We start from the raw sequence: 13636 nt of genomic DNA on the forward strand, positions 1-13636 counted from the left end.
TGTCAAAGCCAGGCCAAAACAGCCCTTTGCTTTTCTGTCATCCTTGACTCGGTGGGGAAGCGTCAATGCAAACATCCCTCTGCAGAGAAGAGAGGCTTGCAACAATAATCTACTGCAAAATGATACTCTCCAGATTTTAAACACCTGCTGCTGGTCAGGGGCATTCAGTGAAACTATCAAGCTGTGCTTGGCAAATAAAACCTCAAAAAGAAACTCTAAAAGATAGCACTATGGAGCCTGCAAAATCTTCTGGGCTGAAATAAGTGCTGGATTGGCAGCAGTGCCACAGCTCACACTTCCATGGATGTATCAAAAACACTTAAAGCAGAGTTATGCTTGAACACTTTGGGCACAGAACCAGGATGCTATGGATTCAGGAATGTTAATGAGCTACTGCTCTGAACTGATAGACTTCTGTGGGAAGTCTCTTCCCATCTTTATTCAGTGCCTGGAAGACCAGAGGCTCCAGTCTGTGTGTTGTTGACTTGACAGAGAGAAATACTTCAGGGGAATGTAAAGGAGCAGCACAGCTGGCTCCAAGCTTATTTAACATCCCTGTGTTTACACTGTAATACCTATGGGACAAACAGTCTGTAATATTATTAGTTCTTCTCTGGTTTTTTTCCCCCTCAGAAATAAAGAATCACCACAATCTAAGGAGGCTGGAAAAAGGCCTATATAATCATTTCTCAGTGGGACACAAGAAGAAACAGAAATCAAAGCCTTCAGACAGTTTCCCCAATTTGACCTGTGAAGCCTGGGTCAGCAGTTTTCAGTGTACAGAAAAGGAGGCTCAAGTTATGAGGCTCCTCTTCCTATGCACAGAAATAATAAAATGAAGGGTAAAGCCAAGCATCAGTCATGCAGCAAACTGCAAACTGGCAGTATTTCCCAGAAATTGAAGCAAATGCAAAGGAATTTGCTTTTAGGGTTAAGCATGTGTCACTTGAATAGCAAGTCTGCCACATGCCACATCTGTTACAGCCTCCTTCACACAAACCAGCTCTTCTCCTGCAGGGCTGAAGTACTTCCCAGCTTGTAACAAGGACAATTTACTGGTGGCAGGTAGCCTAGCCAGGTGTGACACTTAGTGCATGGAATAAGCCATGGATCCCAGGAAATATCAATGTCAGGGTCACATGCAGCATGGCAGGAGTCAGCACACATGGAGCCCTTCAGGGCAGGACCAGACCAAAGTAAAATCATGGTTTCCTCCATGAGGGGAGCAACGCTGAGAAAGGCAAAGAAAAATTATTTTTCTCCATGACTGAAACCCACAGATGCTGAGTGTCCCCTGGCTGTATTGGGATAAAGGTGTCCTGCAGAGCCCCGGGGACAGTGACACACCTCCTCCCAGGGTGTGCAGGACTCCCTGTGGGATCATTCTGCCTCCCAGCACATTTGGCCAAACTACCATCAAGCTCCACAGCCACAGAAATATCCACTCTGGTCCCAGGGATAGCAAAGCTTAAATGGTCTTTCATTTCCAGCTTTGTATTTTGGATTCTCTCCTATTCTTCTACTCACGCAAGAAGACAACCTCTTGTGCTTCACCTACTGAATGTGTGACCCTTGGCCACACAGCTGTCACACAGACAATCCTGTGCTCAAGAAGCTGCTCTGAGATTGTTATTTGATGCCCCGGGAACTCTGAAGTTTAACCTGGAAAAGATCTTCATGCAAAAGACGTGGAAAATTCCTGCAGAAGTAACTAAAAGTCAGTTATTTTCCTCTTAACTCCGAGCTGAAGCACCTCCTGGGCAATCTCTTTCCATATGCAGAAGCTGTGTCCAAAGACAAAATAAAGTAAATCCTAGGAATGCCAATGGCTTTAGAAATCTAGTTGGTGCCTGAAGCAGGTAACTGGTGTGCTCTTACAGCATAGATGGTGACATACTCTGGTGCTGCTATAATCAGTTTTCCTCTGCAGGGAAAAAATTAAAATAAGGTATTTCTGTGGAAGAGCCTTTTCTCCAAAAGCAGAGGGAAGAAAGCAAAGTTCAGAAATGTAACCTGGGGGGCAGCATGAGTGCTTCTGACAGGGCTAAGACAAAGACACTCTGTAAACTACAAAACTTCAAGCCCTTCAGACTTACCTGTAACCAGTATTTACAGTATGGGTAAGGATATGTTTATTCTGTTACGTGCCTGACCAGACAAAGAGGACACACAGCCTTTGTAACACTTCCCAAGAGTATTTATTAGTCAGGACTGATCTGTGTCAAAGCATGACTTACTTCATACCTCAAATGGCACTTCATCACAGTGCAGCTGCACAAGCCTCTGCTCTCCCTGAACACATCCTTGATATGCCAAGGCAGACTTTAGCTCACCATTTATTCACATACACCAGTTCCTGCATTTGTTTGGGTTTCAGCCCAGGAGTCCAAGAAATGTTCTGTTTTCTCTGCCCCAATCATTTGAAAAGTTTCTTTCTTTTCTTCCTCCACTGTTTATTATCCACATCTTCAGTATCACCAGGAGGATCTGGCATTACAAAGCCATCAGTCATTTTATAGTAGACTATTGTGGAGTCTGTCTCAACTATGGCCAAGGTAACTGACAGCAGGGTGTCAGGATCCTCTGGAGGCAGAGAGGCTTTCTTCAGTATTTCCCTTAACCTAGGAGAGGAAAATAAACACTTAGAAAGGAATCCACAACCATCTATGATGGCACAAAGGTAGAATAGCACCATTTTGATTCAGCCTGTTTACACTCTGCAAACTTGTCTTCACTAAAGTGAGCATAATATCTGTTCTAACAGAAATATTAAGTTGTGTAATCAAGCAACAAAAGAAAATAACAGAGTCAGTTACACACATCTCTGCTGGAAATGGCTCAACACATGCTTCTAAGCTTTGTTTAGGTGTACTCATATGCACATCCCTCAGCCATCCCTCATCCATCACAATCCCAGCACAGCAATCTCTACTGGCCCTGTTTTCAGCAGACTTATGTAAGAAATCTAATTAAATAACACCTGGTGCTCAATTGGAGAACTGAATAATTGAGATGTGTTCCATTTGCAGAGGTAAGTCTTCCAGTCCCTGTGCCACAGGTCTCTGCCAGACTGTGGAAGGCCCAGGAGCACAAGCCAGGTTTCTCTACCTCCCTGTCTAGACTAGAAGCCACAAGACTAATGCTCTTCTTCAGAACAGTCAGCACAAATAATGTCTTCCTTAAAAGCTCAAGACAAACTTATGCAATTTTTCCTGTTTAGCTTATTTTAAGAGTAACATGCCAGTTACTTTACGGTTCAGAGCTCAGGACAACACTGATCCCAGGAGTCCCTGCATTCCTGGTCTGACTGGGGAGCAAGCTCTGAAGGAGTGTGGTGACCAGAGACAGACCCTGCCCCCACATGTCAGGTGCAAGAGGGCTCCTCTGAGATTGCTGGGACAGGTTACATTCCAGGGGGAGTTCAGCTGTGCACCAGGATAAACCAGTCCTGGCTTCATGCAACCTGGAGAGCTCACCCAGCAGAGCACAGGCAGCTCTGAGGCCAGGGCTCTGACTAAAGGCAGCAGCTTTCAGACTTCAATCACCATCTTCCCTCAGAACCCCTTTGATCCTCTAATAAAAGCCAAATGGAACGTGGCAGAGAATGAGCAGCAGCCTGGAAAGCCTCCCTGTTAAGCCCATGACCTTCTTAAGGACCCATCTGTGTTCTGAGCTGTGCATAATCCAGCCTGGTAAATTCAGAGGGCCTCTCCTCCTGCCTGCACCACTGCACCAGACACACAGCAAGGCAACACAACACATTTACTTCATGCCACAGAGATACCATGGCTGGGAAAAGCACTATCCTAGCCCTCCCACATCAGCACATTTCCTAACAACACAATAAATAAGGTGAGAGACACTGTGCTGGCCACTGGCAGAGGAGAGACACTGCAAGAGACTCCTTCAGGTCATGGGACATTTCTCCTGTGCTCACTGCCACCTCAGCAGGCTCTGTCTGCAGGTTTATTTGGCAGGTAACTTATTTATTCTGTGCTCTGAACCTCTGGCTCCTGTCACTTCCAGCCCCTGTGCAGAGATACCCCCAGCACCACAATGTCCTGCCAAAACCCTGTCAGGGGACAAGAGCCTGGGAAAAGATTACAGATCTCCTTCCTGACACATGCAGCCAGCAAGAATCTAATTGCCACATGCAGAATCATGGAATTATTTGGGCTGAAGGGAACCTTAAAGCTCATCCAGTTCCATCCACAGGCAAGGACATTTCCATTATCTCAGTTTGCACCAAGCCCCATCCAGCCTGGCCTTGGGCACTGCCAGGGATCCAGGGGCAGCCACAGCTTCTGTGGGCACCCTGTGCCAGGGCCTGCCCACCCTCAACAGCCAAGGGTCTGGAGAAAGCTCTAAGCTGGCAGAGACCCCGTGAGGAAAGAACTATCCATGAAGCAGTGGACATTGATCTCTCTTCTCTCCTGTGAATGCAATACAGAATTAATGATAAAATGCCAAATTAAAGGGCACAGCTTTATGCCCAAATTAAAGGGCATAGCCCAGGAGAGATATTTTGGGAGCCAAAGAAACCAAACTTGTGTTGAGTGTGGACAATGCTGTATCTGAGAGCATACTAAGGGAGAAGCCTGGATTCACCTGTCAGCCAGGGCAGAAGCTCCTTCCTATTTTCTTTAATACCTGTCACTGGTTTTCCTGATAGTCTCTTAGGAGGAGGGATGGAACAGTGAGGCTGTAGATCTACATTTCTGATACTCATGATTTCTTCTTATACTGCCAAGCACAAACACCTGAGACTTTATTTCCCCCTATTTAGCAACTAGGACTTCAAAGATGCCCCATGATCCCAAAAGCAGCCAGATCCTGACAACAGATTAATGCCATTTCTTCTTCCTTTTCAGGAGACAAGAGTACCAGGATTTATGTAAGGAGCACAAAGACACAGCATTGCATCAGGATGATCTGCTAGCTCTGCTGTCCACAGATGAGGAATGACAAGTGCAAATGCACCCTTTTCCCCTTCCCCCCTCCCTGCACACAGGCAGCCCCAAGACAAGGGCTCTCATTCATGCATACCACAGCAGCCACAGTGCACTGCAGCACATCTGCAGAGTGCTGAGAGGCTATCTTTTACAGGGATAAGCTCTGGAATTCAGGAAGTATGTGTCAGACATCATCCCTTGCCCTCCTCCCCTGAAGGCATCCCCAGCAGCCTCTGTGTCCAGCCTGCTCCCAATGTTCATCTGCACCAGCAGACACTGCAAAGGAGCCATGGGACCTCTGATTTTACTGTGCTTGCTGCCTGCCACGAGCAGGAAGGTGAAATACTGCAGGACAGGTATAGCTTTTGTAGTCCTTTCCATGCATCAAATACTGTCTATGGAAAAATAAAGAAAGCATGAAGCCTTGTTGGCCTTCTGAAATTCAAAGAATGCACATTGGACATCCTAAACAAGGCAAGAACCCTTTATTTCAAGGCTGCCCATCTCACAAACAGCTGCAGTCAATGATGGAAATAAAGTCCCAGGCAAGAAGCCCATGTGGTAACACCCCCAACAGAGCCATACTCTAATTTAAATAACCCAGTTAATGGCTACCAATAAGCTCCTCAGTGACCAGCACAATCTGCTACACCATACAGGTGATGACAACCATAAAAGATGAATTTGCTTAAATAAAAGTGTATTTAACATTTCTGAAAGTGTCAAGCACCAGTGAACAGAGGAATTCAGTGCATCCAGCAGCCTGGCAGATGCCAACAGCCTTGACCACCTACATTCCCCAGCACCCTGAGCAGCCTTTCCCTGAATCACAGCTGTGCCAGGACACACTCTGGAATTACTGATAACTGATGGACGCTGACACCAAGGGGCCCATGACCACTCTGGGCTTGGTTCCCCAGCTGTGCTCCAACAGTGTGAGCCCCACAGAAGCTGTGGGGTCAAGCCTTTGGTGTGGACTGGCTCTCTCTGGGTCCTCTTTTTCCACAGGAATTCCAGCATGCCCACTCCACTGTCTGCAAAGCCAGTTTTCAGCAGAATGGGGAGACTTGACAAGAGAAAGGTGCAGCTGAGAAACAGTTCCTGCTGTTCTGCAGGCTCTCAGTGAAAGCTCAGCTGCATGCTCATTCACATCCAGATCTGCTCCCACCAGGCCAGATGAAGCAGGACAAAGCCCTCATTTTCCACCCAGGAAGCAAACTCACATTCACCTCATGCTCCAGGAGATGCAAAGGACTTCACCTCAAACACTCTGTTCTCCAAAGAGCTGGCATTTCTAAAACACTTTGCATTAGAAAAAGGGCTCAGAAAAGGCTTCCCAGTTATCTACAGTCAGTAGGGATTGTTTTTTTCTACCAAAAAATTAGTCATAGGAGCAGATTTAACTTACTTAACATTGTGCAAGGAGCACTGCAAGCTAAGGGAACAGCACTAGCAATGTCATCCTGCATCTGTCATTACTGCTGCATTCAAACTTAATGATGGCAGTGAGCTGACCCTGTCTTCTATTACTGTGGCAATTAATAGCTTTAAAATAAAACAAATTCCAAAACAGAACAAGAAAATCCATACAAATCTATCCAGAGAGCAGAGGGGAATGTTGCATCATTCCCCTACCTTAATTTTGAACCACGTAGGCCCTCAACACCCATCAGAAATCTGTGCTGTGTTTCCCAATACCTGCTCCTAACAAACAAACACTGCCCTTTTCTCTGGGAGAAAGAACCAGGTGCGTACAGCTGGTGACCCTGAGCTTTCAACTGACTCTGCAGAAATCAAGCAAGGGCAGAATCATAAAGAACTCAAGCAGCAAGTTCTGTGATGAGCAAAAGAGCATTTCAGAGACACATCCCATGCAATGCCTCTGAGAAGCAGCATCCCTCTGCAAGCTCAGGGCAGTTTTATGGAGGTTGCATAGAGCTCCACTGAGCTGAAATGGAACTACTGCCTTCCATCCCATAAAAGCCAAAGGCTTTCAATCTGCCCTTTATACTTGGATGAATAATTCCTTGCAGGCTTGGCCAGCCTGACCAGCTCCCTCCCCTGCTGTCCAGGCAGGGCTGCAGAGTGCACACAAGTTGGTCTCTGTGCCCCTGCAGAGATCATTACCCCAGGCACTGGAGCGTGCCATTGTCCCAGCCTGGGCCAGCACCAGGGCACAGGAACCTCCCAGAGAGCACAATTCCTTGGATTTAGCCAGCACTGCAAACTTCAGCACAGCTCACCCCAGGAATGCTGCTCCAGACCCTCCTGCAGGGCAGGCAGCATTAACCCAGTGCCTTGGAATATGTGGGAAGGAGCACATGGGGCCGGGAGGAGCTGTAAATGCACAGCACTATTCCTGGGGATTTGTTCCCAAAACACACAAACAGGGAATGCTAGAAGAATGCATGTAGTGTTTTATTTACATTTATTTTTTTCTTTCCATTACTCAGTTTTTTGTAATGGAAAGAAAAATAATAAATGCAAATAAAACACTACATGCCACACTGGTCAGGAGAAGGAATTGAAGCCTCAAGGAATATAAAATATCTTTTTCCATGGAAGTTCAAGAAGAAAACAAGAGAAACCACACAAAAGGGAGGTATCAAAGTTCAGCAAAGTTCTACAGGACACACTACTGGGTGTTCAACCACAGTACTGCATAACCCACTCTGCTGTGGGTGCTGCAAGCTTATTTAAAATATTAAATTAAAAAATTAAATAAAAATACTAATAAAGAGCTTACATTTAGGAGCCACTAATTATATTTTCAATGTGTGATTTACTGCAATGAGTAAACTATGCTTTTAGCAAGGGAGTTACTGACAAAACTGTGAAGAGGATGCAAGATGCACGTCACACTTCCAGTGCTTTAAAATAACAGGATTTTTCAGTTTATAGCAAGATCTATTTCATAGTCTACAGTAAATTCCTGAAGACAGTAAATATTCCAGTCCTCAGATTTCCTTCTCAGGATGCTTATCAGCTTTAAAACAAAACATTTATGTATTGCTTTCTTCTAAAGTAAGTTCGCATTTTAACAGAATAAGCCTTTCCCAAACTTCACAGGTCTCCATGACCTCAGGCAACTTCATCCTTCATTTACAGCACTTGTACACAAAATACAAACAGAGCAGTGACGTGTCATTTAATCTGACAGCTTATCTGCAACATTCTGCTTAGACAGAGCTATTTGTCTAGGACAGACAGTGCCCAATTCTATCAGCCTGGAAAGCCTTGAGCCTTCAGGGACCAGGGAGTTAGGTCCCAGATCTATCTAAAAATCCAGCTGCCAACACTGTGAGCTCTCCTAACTTGCTGAGCTGGGTTTATGCAAGTTATTTCTGCACTCCCAGGATTCACTGCTTCCTCCACAGTGGGGAGCCACACTTCTGGAATGGACAACGAGGTACTTGGCATGCTCTGAGGTGTTGTAGTGAGCAGCAAACACACCCCAGCCTAAGCACATGCAGCAGATCCTCCTGAATTCAGAGGCTCTCCAAGCCTCAGCCAGCTGAGTGTGGGTCACAGCAGGCCAAGACAGACAGAAATTGCATCATATTCCCCAGGGCTTTGCTCACAGAAGATTCAGCAGCCTTCATCTGAAGAAGACAGAGAGCACAAAGCCACTTCTCAAGACTCTGCTCCACAGCCCATAATTCTGTAATTTAGTGGGTTCCTGTGTAGCCCTATCCTGCCACAGCTGGATGAGCAGCTTCAACCCAGCTCTGCAGAAGTGGACAGTGAGCTTAGGAAGCAGAACAGCTTTTGCCTTCAGCACTTATCTGTCATGCTCAAACTGGACATGATGAAATTTTGTAATAGGCTAAAAAATATTGAGTAGGTTTTAATCTTTGTAGGGCACTCCTATTTGTCGTTTGCCCATGTGTCCTGCTGGTAATGTCCACAGCAACTTTCCTGTGGCCTTTTAAGGACACACTTCTCAGTGGCAGCCAAGTTGGGAACTTCAAGAGACACCTGGAAAAGCAGAGCTTGGCTAGCAAGGATTTCAAATAGAGAACCACCACTATATTTCTCTGGAAGACCAAGCCCACAAGAGTGACTGACTAATACTGGCAAAATGTGAGATCTTTCTTAGCACATACATAGTACTAAAATACATTATTTTCCAGTGAATCACTTTCTTTCTTCTACCAATAAGAAAAACACAGAGCAGAATGAAGATGGAAGTCTGATTTCAAGGTGTCACTTCCAAACCCTACTGGTTAAACAAGGAAGTGCTGCCCATAAATGCTGCTCTTACTGGCTTCCTTTGCAGTTAGCACAATTCCAGGCCCAGAATAGAGACAGAATATTTTCACCTTCCCAAATCCTTCCAAGGCTTTATTTTCAACACTAAGCAAGCTGCATTCACTTGTACTCATACCTCCTCCCCTGCTTTTAGCAGGTAACACAAAACCACAAAGTGCTGCTTTGATCAAAATGCAGATGCACATTCAGCACCACAAATACAAGTGTTGTACAGAAACACAAGCTCCCAGCCTGACAACATCCATGGCTGTTGAACACATGCAGGACACACCTGGCACTGCAGCCTGGGATTCAGCTCATTTTAGTGACAACACATCCTGTGTCACTGCTCTGCAGCAAACCCTGTTACAAACTGTACTTTTAATCAATGTGATGCATTCACTCTTTGCCTCTCCACCACACATCCTTCCAGTACTGGATTCCAGACACTCTGGTGCCAGAGGCAGAGCAAACAGCATCACCACAGAACAAACAAGTGCAGAGGCTCCCCATGAAAGGCTCCAATGACACAGAATAAGATAGGACATGCATGCAGTGGAATATCTGTCATTACAAATCAATCAGAACATACTCCTAGCCTTCACACAATGGCAGGAATCCAAGTTTTCAGCCCAGGTGGAAACACACTATATTAACCAAGCACAACAGCTCAGCATGTAGGTGGAATTCCTCAAAGATCCCACATGCTCACTGGCTGCCTTCTATTTCCCCTAAAACCTTTGAGCTGAGAGCTGCAGCACGTCCCTTTCATTCACACACACACACACACCTCCTGCTTGCAGACAGGCTGAATAACACCCAGCATTTCACCCAGCAGCTTTCCTCTCCTGTGGAGATCACATCACCAAGCCCTCAGAAGTGATTGACCAATATTTGCAAATATATTTTTTTCAGTACAAAACCAGTACTAAACCCCATCAATACCTAGTAAAGAATTTTCTTCCCCCTCACCCAACAAACAGTAAAATGATGATAAAAGTCTGTCAGCAAGACATTGATCTGTCACTTCTAAATTCCAAACTAAAAAGCAAAAACATCACTCCTAGAGTGCACACACACATCTGATAAGTGCAATTAATTACCCACCTACCACTGTGCCAGGCTGCTGCCCACAGAGCAAGAGGAAGCAGCAAAGAACAGTACGATTTTTAGAGCCAGCTCCTAGCAGGAGTGGGAACAGAAGAAATTGAAAAATGTAGAACCCTGTGATGCCTTTGAAATAGCTCAGGTCTTCAGAGTCATCATGGCAGATACCAGTCACAGAAGGCAGCCTTCATCAGAGAGTAAATCCTACCCTGTGTCTGAGGCTGCCCTAAGGGCCAGCTAAAAGAGACTGTAAAACTACTGAAGTGGAAGTTTTCTAGGCTGTAAATATCTTTAATGTAACAAATTCATGGCTGTGCTGTCTTCTGCTTGAAGAATTGCTCCTGCACGTGTGAGGAAATCAAGCCAAAAATCACAGGCACATGAGACTCTAGATGTAAAGCGAGAGGAGTTTCCTGTTCAAAGTAGCCAAATTATAGTTTGAAAACAAAAGCAAAGCAAACCATACAAGGCTTACCCACAAATCTGACAATAAAAAAGCTGATTCTTAGGCAGCCCCAAAAGGATTTCTTTCCTCTTAGGTCCTTTGAAGTCCAGCAACTCAGAAAGCATCGTACATTTCCAAGAGTACAAAATCAGCACAGGAATGTTCAAAACATAAGCTGTGAAGGCCTTGTGTTCTAACCTTGTCTCTCAAACACATACTTTGGTGTCCATGTTATCTCCTAGCACATATGCAACTCCAAACAACAGGAAGTGTTTATCAGTGGGCATCAGTTTCTGTTTTACCTCCAAGAAGCACTTCCAGACAGGGAGAGGCAGAGACTGATGCAAAGCTGAGGTCTCCTTAACATTCCAAGCTGCCTGTGTGTCTGCAGAACCCAAAATAACTCTGCTTACAGGCTGAGAGGCTGCTTTCCTCTGATATTCCTCCACTTCCTCCTCCTTCCCCTCCTGACCAAGCCATCCCCAGCCTGTCAAAGATCCCTGTGCCCCATTTTCTGAGTGGTGACCCCAGCCAAGCAGTGAGCACAGCCTCACCTCTCGTGGCTGATGAGGATGTGAGCAGGCACTGGCACCATCACCTGGAGCCCCTCCTGCTCCTTGGCTCGGGCATGCAAGCACACCAGCTGCAGCTCTGCCACGCCCACCGGCTGCACCTCGTGCCAGCTCCTCCCTAGAAAGGTTTGTTGGGGTTGAAAGAACACAAAACACAAGTTTTAATCAGTCAAATAACAAATGCAGTGTCTAAGTTAACATCTGAGGTTTTCTTTTCCCTCCCCCTTTTCCCCCTTTTCTTCACAGGAAAATTCCATTCCTCTGCCAAATTCCCCTCCTGAGAAGCAATCCTGCTAAAGAAATCCAAGGAGCAGGAGCAGCCTGCTGGCTCCAGAGCTGCACTGAGGGGTGGTGAAGTGATCTGTCTGACAAAGCTGCTCTGCAAAAGGCACAAAGCAGATAAAACCACACAGCTTTAGTCACCTGACTCAGCACCCTGATCTGTGAAGCAGCAGGTGCTAGAAGCATGGTTAATGACCATACAAGTTTTAAACTCCTGCTGAAGGGATAAGGATGAAGGTTTTGCTGCAGAACTACAGAAATCTTCTCTTGAAGACTATTAAGGTATTTTCTTCAGAGGTGTAACAGCAGCAGACACAGCAATTCCTGGACTGTAAAATCCCTCCCTTCCCTGACCTTGAGAAGCACCAGGCTCCAAGCAAAACTGAAATATTTTCCTTAGGCTGGCTGGCTGCCTACTCACAGTCCCTTTTCAATAAAGCCAACTTGGAAGAAGCCAGGCAGAAGTTTATATATCACATAACTCTGCTCCACTCTGAGCAGACACCAGCAGAATACACTGGATTTCACAGAACCATTTTGGCCAGAAAAGCCCTCCAAGATCAGGGAGCCCCACCAGTGACCTGACACTGCCAGGTCCTCCACAAGCCATGGCCCTAAGCACAACACCTACAATTTATTGTATAAATTACTGTGTTGTTCCATAATATTACTACAATGGTTATAAATTACTGCTACCACACTTGCAAATGATCTTCTTTGCTAGAAGAACTACTGCCCTTTCTAGAAAACATTCCAGGACACAGCAGCCATGTGCTGAATGGTGACTTTTGTGAAACACTATGATTGAGTAATTTCACATTAATCTGCAAGTGAGGACTATTACAAGCTCAACCACTGAACTTGTCAATTCACCTTCCTACATTCCTTTTCCTTCCCCTACTCCTCTCTTTCTTTTATTTCCCTGCTGAGTGCCTTTTCCCTGAACACCTGCACCTGGAAGTGCTGGATGAAACAGGCTCTCATCTTTGCACAGGCTCCAGGCAGGCAGAGGATAGAAACTTCCAGCACAAAAACTCTCAAAATGGGCACCAAGGACTTTGGAAGAAAGGTCCTGTCCCAGTGCAATGAATTTAACAGCTCCTAAGGGCAAAGGCATTGGTTGGGATGCTGCCACTTCCCCCATTTACCTTCCAGTAGGTCCAGGTACACCAAAAAGGCAGCATAGACTTGAGTGCTGTCAGACACATCAAGTGACATCATTTCTGTGAACTGAGAGCCAGAGAGGAACGGTGATGAAGGAAAGCACAGGTTAAACTAAGAATGCACAGACCAGCAGACCCACTGGAGGTTCAAACCCATTTGAAGGCAATCAAAAAGCAGAATTTGTTTCCTGACAGTATCTCAAAGGCTCCTTTTTCCACATTCCCCATATTTTAGCGCTTAAAAAAGCAAGCAAAATAAACAAACACAAGAGGAGTCTCAACTATTTCTGGAACAGCTCTAGCTTTGTGGAATTTTACCTATGTTGGGGTAAATATAATTGTACCTATTTTTGCTGCAACACAACGTAACATGATGGCCAAATTAAACACCTCCATGTTTTCAGTGTGGTAAAAATTAAGATGGAGTCAAATTTTAAGGCATTTACGTTTCCCAGCTGGGATCCCATGATTTAAAGCCTCCTCCCCTGCTGGCAGTGGAATTCCCCAACTCCCCCACGGGCCGGAGCCCCCTTCGATAAACCCAATATCGTCGATCAGATGGGAATTTCCCTGCAGAACCCCCCTAGGGGGGACCCCACGTGCACCTCGAGGGGAAAATCCTGCAGCGTCCGGCCGGGAGAACGGGACCCCCGAGAGGCGGCGAGGCCCCCGCCCCGGCCTACCGTGGGGTGAGCCGTGATCCAGTTGCCGCCAGCCGCCCCCGACCAGCTGCCCTGTGCCTTCTCCTCCCTTCCGGCGGCGGAGGAGCCCTGGCCCGGATCGGTGCCCCCCGGAGCCGGGCAAAGGCCCGTCCCGCCCAGCCCGGCCGCCGGCTCCATGCTGCCTCGCCGGTGTGCAACGCGG

General features: G+C 46.2%; 1 protein-coding gene across 1 annotated transcript; it reads right to left on the reverse strand.

The window, feature by feature from the left end:
* Window positions 1-2175: 2175 nt before the first annotated feature.
* Window positions 2176-13636, reverse strand: TSEN15 (tRNA splicing endonuclease subunit 15). The gene is made up of 4 exons (XM_036388270.2): window positions 13456-13636; window positions 12758-12839; window positions 11310-11445; window positions 2176-2621 (listed from the first exon to the last, which is right to left on the reverse strand). Exons 1-4 carry the CDS (start codon window positions 13609-13611, stop codon window positions 2417-2419), a joined length of 579 nt encoding a protein of 192 aa, XP_036244163.1. The 5' UTR covers window positions 13612-13636; the 3' UTR covers window positions 2176-2416.

Source organism: Molothrus ater, chromosome 9, assembly GCF_012460135.2.
Source record: "Molothrus ater isolate BHLD 08-10-18 breed brown headed cowbird chromosome 9, BPBGC_Mater_1.1, whole genome shotgun sequence".
NCBI classification, from domain to species: domain Eukaryota; kingdom Metazoa; phylum Chordata; class Aves; order Passeriformes; family Icteridae; genus Molothrus; species Molothrus ater.